Here is an 8,817-nt window from a genome sequence, read left to right as displayed (position 1 = left end):
TCTCTCACTGAGCCCATGTTTTCCAGCTACTGATCCTTCTTCCCTGTTCCCAACTTTTGCATTCCAGTCACCCATTATTATTAACGCATCTTGACTGCATGTTTGATCAATTTCTGACTGCAAAAGTTGGTAAAAATCTTCAATTTCCTCTTCTTTGGCTCTAGTTATTGGTGCATATATTTGAATGATAGTGGTATTCACTGGACTTCCATATATGTGTATGGATATTCTCCTGTTGCTCACCACATTGTATTTCAGGATAGCTCTAAAAATGATATCTTTAATTATTAAACCAACTCCATTTTTTCTCACCTTTTCATCCCCAGCATAGTAAATCATATAATCATCTGATTCAAAATGTCCCATGCCAAGCCATTTCATTTTGCCAATATCTAGGATGTCCATCTTTATGCATTCCATTTCTTTCTTAACAATGTCCAATTTTCCTACCTTCATGCTTCTCACATTCCACGTTCCAATCACTAGTGTCTCCTTCCAGCTGTTTCTCTTTCTCCATGTTTCCATTTCTAAGATCTCAGTTTTAATTGCCATGTCTGTTAGTCCAAATGATAATCTAAGTGTGCTCTATTGTACATACACAGGGTTTTCGAAGGCCTGTAATTTCAGAAGTGGATGGTCAATCCTACTTCCTAGTCTGTCTCAATTTTTAAATATATATAATAGTATCTGACAGACAAGCATTCTACATAAAAGATTAGATGAAAGACATTTACCAGTTAGAAAGACCAATATTCAATGTTGTTACCCACCCGGCTACATGTTTGGTTGGTTTTGGGTTTTTGGGGTTTTGTTTTGTTTTTTAATAATAGCATAGGAAATAGTATGGAAATAACCCATGTTTCCCAAACAGGTCAATGGATTACAGAAGTGGTACAATCATTTAATGGAGTATTAAGAATCACTAAAAAATGGCCAGGAATTTATGAAATACTGCACAACATCGATGATTCTATAACAAACTATGATGAGTGGCATAAATCAATCACAAAGGATAAATACAGCATAAGATTCCTATTATAAAAAAGTTAAGAAAAGGTTTACAAACAGATAGCATCCATCTTGGAGGGACAGCAAGGGTGGGTTAATATGGAGAAAGGAGTGAAAATTAATAAACAGATAAGCTGAGTAAAGGGAAATGTAATATACAAAACGAGAGTGATTAGATATTGTGATTCATTAATTGCATTACTCAATTACTTTGATTGCCTAATGGTAAAATGCTGTCATTCCAAAAGCACACAGTATGAACTCTACCACTTCTCAGTTGGAAAAAGATGGGCAATCTCCTCCCATGTGATTTATTGAAACCCACTGGAGAGTCAGCTATGAGTTCGTTTTGACTCAATGGCATATAACACCAACAAAATTATAAAACAAAATGTCTGTGAATGGTTGCATGGAAACCCTATACAATTTAAAAATCTTTAATCAAATAAACAAATGTTTAAAACAATAAAACAACTTATTCTGAACTTCCAATATAACCTGGAAAATTAAGAACTTGATAGATATGCTTTACTGACAGAGATAAAATTTTTTATTCCCAAATGAAGCATATTAAAACAGGTTTTTTCCCCTAGGTCTAGTGAAAATAAGGGAGAAGGTAGATTTAAAAATGAAACATAAATACTGTAGAGAGACATATGGTACGGCATAGCTTGATTAAAGCAACAATATCAGAGAACTATCCAGTATTCAGGAATGTTGTTGTTAAGTACTATACAGTTTGGAACCAACCTACAGCTGACCCTCCAGCAGATATATTTCCAGAGGCAGTAAATCATACAGGAGTTGACATTCCATCTTTTATCCTATAGAACAGCTGGCAGCACAGCTCCTTAACACAAGGCCAGAAACAAGCATGGTATTGATTCTTGAACTCCAAATTGCTTGTTGTAAAAAAAACAACAAAAGTGGGAAGGCGAACGTCATGTCATCCTGCTAGAAGGCAGAGTCATCTGGGACTCCTCTAAGAGCATCTCCTGTCCTTTTCCCGGTTGCAGAAAATATAAACTGAGGCCGCACTGTGCTGCTTCTTTTGTGAGAAGTCATGAGACACACTAATAAAAGATCATCTTCAGGATTCAGTCCTGAGAATTGAATAGTGGAAGTGTAAAGCAGAATAACAAACCTAAACATTCTTCAAGATGGTATTCTGAACCCTATAAAAAAGTTAACAAAGTAAGGAATATAATCTTACCTTGCATATCTTATACAGAGATTCCTGTCCATCTCCTCCAGTATCTTTAAAGTAATCATGTGCAGGAAATGTGCGATGAATATCTCGAGTAATTACACTTTCCTGGGCAGAGTCCTAAAAGGAAAAAAAAAATGTACTAACATCACTTTTAATATTCTTGTAAATATGAAAAAGATACCTCTATTTACACATATATATGTGTATGTATGACTGTATGTAGGGAGCTCTATGCTGCAATCTTGAAGGCACATGGCTCGAGGCCACTGGCTGCTCCGGGGGGGGGAAGGATAGGCAATCTCCTCCCATGAGATAACCTGCCTCTGAAATTCTGCTGGAGGGTCAGCTATGGGTCGGTTCTGACTCGACGGTACACAACAAAGACAACAATATATATGTGGATATCTATATATCTATATATCTATACCTAAATAATCTATATCTATCTATCTACATACAAACACACAAACATAAGTGTGTGTGTGGGGGGGGTATTACTTTTAGAGAGTGTTAAGATTGTATGGCAACTTGGCTACTTCTAATTCTCTGGTTAGGTATCTATGTTGTATTCACTCTACTGATGAATTCTCCTAAAATGTAATCACCTCCATATCCCTGAGATCACTTATAAACAGACAATCAGCTGAAAGGGTTTTTCTTTTAGGGGAGAGGGGTAGCCTGCATCAAATATATATCTCTACATCTGGCAAAGCTCTCTTCCTTTTGTCAGCTGGGATGTTACATTTGACTCTTTACCATCTGGTTTCCAGGTTTTGTGCTTGAGCCAGCAGCCTGCCATATTGCCTGCCAATCTTAGATTTATCAGAACCTGTAGCACAAGACTCAGAAGAAACCTCTACTCAGATGGCTGACGTACAAGTGACTTAGGACTTGCCACCCTCTACACACATGTGACCCATTTCCCAGAAAGAAATTTCTCTCTCAGGAAAATGGTTCCTAGTCTTTAACATTCTTTTATTCATTTACCTGTGTGTGTGAGTGAGAGGAAACAGAGGAGGGAAAGACTGCAAGAGGGGCAAAAGGGAGAGAGTGCAAAGGGGCAAAAGGAAATCTTAAATATACATTTTTATTGTCTTTTGATACACAAATAGAAGTAAATGATTTATTCTCTTTTCATTTTAAAAAAAGCTATAGAATGTTTGTTATCAACATATGTTCACTTTGTTCTTTCTAATAGCAGCTGTTAAAAATATAAATATACCTGGATATGATGTATCCCAATTTATCCAACATTTTTTCTATCAAAACTTACTACTGAGATGGGTCTTATTCATAATCACCCTACTGGACCGAGTAAAATTTCCCCTCAGGATTTCCAAAGTTGTAAATCTTTAGGGAAGCAGATTTCATTGTTTCTCCTGCAAAGCTGCTGGTGAGTTTCAATTGCTTAAATTGTTGTTCCATCAAAGTTCCTTATTCTTTTATGAGTGATCATGTATTTGGGGGGAGGGGATTTTATGTACATTACAAGCAATACCATAAGTAACATTCATATCTATATCTATATCTATCTATCTCTCTCTCTATCTCTCTCTCTCTATATATCTCCCCTATGTTCTGTTTCAACCATGTGTTACTCTACACCTTCCAAATAATACACATTATCTAGATCTGTAACCTTTGGTAACCTTTGGAAAAGTGAAGACTCAGGCCACATGTTTGCAAAAGTAAACATATCACCAAACATTTCTCCCTGGTATGTTAATTATTCAATTAACAAAATAATCATTTAATTCACAAAATAAAAGACTCATATGCAATTACATTAAGAGTATACGCCCTTACAGAATATGTCTATATCTATCTATCTACATCTGTCAAGGATTTGAAAAGATGGGGTAATGGTGGGTATAGTTCAATAGTGATTCATTTCCTAAAACATAGTGAATAGGAATGATTGTATAAAATAAAGGGTGAATGAAGGATAGTGTGAAACACACCGTATACAAATTTTGTATGCAAACAAATATAAAAGAATTTTTTAAATTGGTAACAATAAAGCTTATATATTCTTTAAAGATAAGTGCCAAGATTTACTTTTTTCAGACAAATTCAGAATTCAAGCCTTGAAATTTAGTAACATTCTAAGCTATACAAGAAACAAATTAGTCACTTGATTTATTTCATTGCTAGAAATGGTAGTTAAGTGTCTAAATGTCAACAAAATAGGATGGGAAATATCTACTAACAATACAATAATGATGAAAATAGTTTGTATAATTCACAGCTGTATCAAAAACTACTAACTGTAAATTAGAAGTATTATTTCACGTTTTCTTTCCATTATGAATTAAACAAATCCTTTCTCTCCATCTCAAATTGAGAAAGGAAAAAAATGTTTAATAAATGAGTTATATTCATGAGCACTGTTTGCCATTCTTCTCCTAGTTGAGAAATATGCAAGAAAGGAGTAGCTGATTAACTTTCAGTTAAGCCAGGGCCTTCTCTTCTGCCTTTTTCATTTAAGTTGCAATTTCATGCTGGGTGGTAATTAGACCCTATAATGTGTAAAGAAAGAAAGGAAACCAAAGGAAGAGAAACAAATTTTCTAGTAAACACAGAACATACTGCAAATCAGAGGGAATTCTGAGTATAGAAATGTAAAGGAGTTCTGGTGGTACAGTGGTTAAATGCTTGGCTGATAACTGAAATGTCTGTGATCTGAACCCACTCGGCCCTCTGCAGGAGAAACACATGATAGAGAGTTTCTGTGAAGATTTACACCTTGGAAATCCTGCAGGGCATCAATATTCTGCTCTCAAGGGCTACCATGAGTTAGAATTTACTTGACAGCAATGGGTTTGGTTTTAAGAGAGAATATTGGCCCTGAATAATAATTAAACTTTTTTAGTAAATAGATAAACAAAGTTTATATAAGATTATCCAAAAACGACTGGAACAGTACATCACCAGAGAACTGCCAGAAGTCCGGGCTGGTACTAGGGATATTGTAGCTGATGTTAGATGGATCTTAGCTGAAAGCAGAGAATACCAGAAGAATGTCTATCTCTGTTTCATTGATATTGCAAAGGCATTTGACTGCGTGGATCATAACAAACTGTGGCTGACTCTGAGAAGAATGGGAATCCCAGAACATTTAATCATGCTAATGCGAAACCTATACTTGGACCAAGAGGCATTCGTCAGAACAGAGCAGGGTAACACTGCATGGTTCAAAATTGGGAAGGGTGTACGCCAGGGATGCATCCTGTCTCCATACCTTTTCAACCTGTATGTAGAGCAGATTATCCGAGAGGCAGGGCTCTATGAGGAGAAGTGTGGCGTTAGGATTGGTGGAAGATCTATCAACAATCTGCATTATGCAGATGACACAACACTGCTCGCTGAAACTGAGGAGGACCTCATGTACTTGCTGAGAAGGGTCAAGGACTGCAGCCTTCAGTATGGAATGAGGTTCAATGTCAAGAAGACAAAGATCCTCACCACTGGACCAATCGGTAGCATCTGGATGGATGGCGAAGAGATTGAGATTGTTCACAGCTTCAGTTTGCTCGGCTCCACAGTCAACACTCTTGGCACCAGCATCCAGTAAATAAAAAAACATATTGCAATGGGAAAGTGCTGTTAGGGACCTCTCTAAAGTACTCAAGAGCAACTGTGTCTCTCTGGAGACTAAGGTCTACCTGATACAGGCCATGGTTTTTGCAATCACTTGTTATGCATCAGAGAGTTGAACAATGACTAGGGAGGATAGAAGGAGAATTGGTGCCTTTGAGCTGTGGTGCTGGAGAAGAGTATTGAATATACCATGGACTGCCAAGAAAACAAACAGATTCATCCTAGAGAGGGTTAAGCCAGGCTACTCCTTGGAGGCAAGGTTTCTGGGGCTTCGTCTGACATACTTTGGACATGTTGTAAGGAGAGACAGGTCCTTGGAAAGGGACATCATGCTGGGTAAAGTGGAGGGTGAGCACAGGAAGGGAAGACCCTCTACGAGGTGGATTGATTCAGTGACTGGGTTATTCTAACATCAATGTTATATTCCAGTTATCATTCCATGTCCAGACTTGATTCAGAGAAAAGACAATTGGTTATAAATTTCTAGAAAGTAACTTTGCAGAAACAGCCCTAATGATGCAGAAGTAAAAATGCTCGGCTGGTAATGGACAGGTCAGCAGTTCAATTCCACCAGTCATTTAGTGCAAGAAAGATTTGACAATCTGCTTCAGTAAAGATTTACAGTATTGGAAACACTAGAATTCAGTTCTACTCTGTCCTATAAGGCCACTATGAGTTGGAATCAACTTGATAGCAATGAGCTTGTGTTGTTTTTTTTTTTAATTTTGCATTAAAACAGTTGATTTATTTTTGTATGCACATTCCAATTTTTCCCATTTGTTTTTAAAAGACAGTCATGAAATGACAAATATTATGTAAAAGCACTGTTTCATGAACACTAAAGTTTACATACAGACAGAATCATTCTATTATGGTTATTAAAGACACAAAGGGGAAATGTAGAAAATTAATTAATAGACAATAAATACTTAATAAGATGAGCAAAAGAAAAGGCAACATGCAATGAGTGGATGGTCAGATACTGTATATATTGTAATTGATGTTATGAAACGTAAGTTGCTTAAACAATTAGTTGAAAAGCAATATGCTTTGCAAATTTTTACTTCAGACATAATTAAGGACAAAACAAATATTTTAATAATAAATTTTTAGAAATCTTAAGATTTTCCTTGCTTGATGAATTATTCTTTTCCAAGATTACTTAGCAGGAGTATGAACCAAATTAACATCCATGGTTTGAAGACTCTGGTACACCCAAAAAACCTTTGAAATAAAGGCTTATTGTATTTCAGAAAACTCAGACAATAAAAGCCTTACAGAAATTCCTTATCACCTAGTATTCCACTGCTTAGAAAGTTATTCTGCCCCAAGGAAATACGAACTAAGACATAAATGGATATTTAGCAGCACTATTTACAATTTCAAGAACATGGAAACAGCCCAAATGTTCAACCACAGTTGAATGAATTGAGAAATTGCAGTACATTCATACTTTGGAATACTATGCAGCACTCAGGAGCAATAATTTTGAAAATTACTACATAACTTGGGAGAAACTAGAGAGCATTGCTGTTATGTGCTGTTGAGTCACCTGTGACCCATACAGCAGCTTTATGTACAGCAGCTCTGAAGCCTACCCTGTACTGAGTCAGTCTCACTGATTCTGACACACCAACTCCCAGTTACTGTATCAACTCATCTCATCCAAGGTCTTCCTCTCCTAGGCTGTCCGCCCACCTTCCCAAGCATGATGTCCTTCTCCAAGGACATGTACCCGCCTGGGCAAATGCCCAAAGTATGTAAGACAGAGCTTGAAAATCTTAGCTTCCAAGAAGAAACATGGTTTCACCCCCTCTAAGACAGAACTATTTGTTTTCTTGAAGACCCATGGTATGTTCCAAGATTCTTCAGCAGTACAACTCAAAGACATCAATTCTTCTTCTGTCATCCTTAGTAATTGTCCAGCTCTCTGATACAAAGAAATTAATTGCAAAGACCCTGGCCTGGATTAGATGCACCTTTACTCTCTACACTGACATCGTTGCTTTTCCGTACTCTGGAGAGGTCCCTGACAGCAGATTTTCCCAAAACAGTTTGTCTTCTGATTTCCTCACTGATGGTGCCAAGAGTGTTGATTGTGAAGCTGAGCACAATGTAATTGTTAACAACCTTAATCTCCTCTCCACTGATCATTTTGTGGCCAAGTGGAGCAGCAGTGAGAATTTTTGCTGAGTGAATTAACTCAGTCTCATTAGGACAAATACTGCATGAGACCATGATTGTAAAAATAGAAGAATAACTAGTAAAATATGCATGGGGGTCCAAGAGTGGAAGGAGTGTGTGACGAGGGATGAGGAAATCATAAGGTTGCACAGTTTTGTAGATGGAGGTGGGGCGGAGAAGGTGAGAGGGATCCTCTTGGGATCTAGAAGGACAGGATAATGTGGATATGGTTCAATGGTGATTAATTTAAGAAAACATAATGAATGGGAATGATTGTATGAAATGCAATGTGAATTAAGAATAGTATGAAGACACAATATATATGATTTTTTTAAATGCAAATCAATATAAAATACTTTGTTTTTAAAAAAGCCCCACAGAGCACAGTTCTACTCTGATACACATGGCATCACTATGAATCAAAATTAACTCAATAATACCTGTTTTAATTTTCAAAACACTTTTTGATTTACAGGAAAATTGTGCAGAAAGGATAGAGAATGCTAGAATTCTTTTTAAAAAACTATTGTGATTTGACTGAAAGTTTAGAAAGGAAATTGATATTTCACTTAACTATTTATGCACAGTTTATTTCATAACACGAATTATAATGTGGTTGTTGTTTTTAAGTGCCATCGAGTCGCCTGCGACTCATAGCGACCCTATGTACAACAGCCCTAAACTCCGCTCTGTCCTGTGCCAATCGCTCCGTCTCTGACACTCCCATCCCAACTATCCAAGTCACTGAATCAATCCACCTCATAGAGGGCCTTCCTCTCCTGCGCTGTCCCTCCACCCTCCCAAGCATGATGTCC

At 37.0% G+C, this 8,817-nt stretch overlaps 1 protein-coding gene across 2 annotated transcripts in view; it reads right to left on the bottom strand.

Moving 5' to 3' along the window:
- The window catches only part of RABGAP1L (RAB GTPase activating protein 1-like), a 966,320-nt gene that overhangs the window by 470,475 nt on the left and 487,028 nt on the right, over nucleotides 1-8,817 (bottom strand). For both annotated transcript variants that reach the window (XM_006887704.1, XM_006887703.1), the window contains exon 13: nucleotides 2,222-2,335. In XM_006887704.1, coding sequence (XP_006887766.1) covers nucleotides 2,222-2,335 — 114 coding nt within the window. The remainder of the gene's footprint in view (nucleotides 1-2,221; nucleotides 2,336-8,817) is intronic.

The sequence above is a fragment of the Elephantulus edwardii genome, unplaced genomic scaffold (genome assembly GCF_000299155.1).
Source record: "Elephantulus edwardii isolate Elephantulus edwardi_28Jun2011 unplaced genomic scaffold, EleEdw1.0 scaffold00061, whole genome shotgun sequence".
Lineage (NCBI taxonomy): Eukaryota > Metazoa > Chordata > Mammalia > Macroscelidea > Macroscelididae > Elephantulus > Elephantulus edwardii.
Note: the sequence above shows the minus strand (reverse complement) of the source record. Positions and strands in the feature narration are given on the sequence as shown.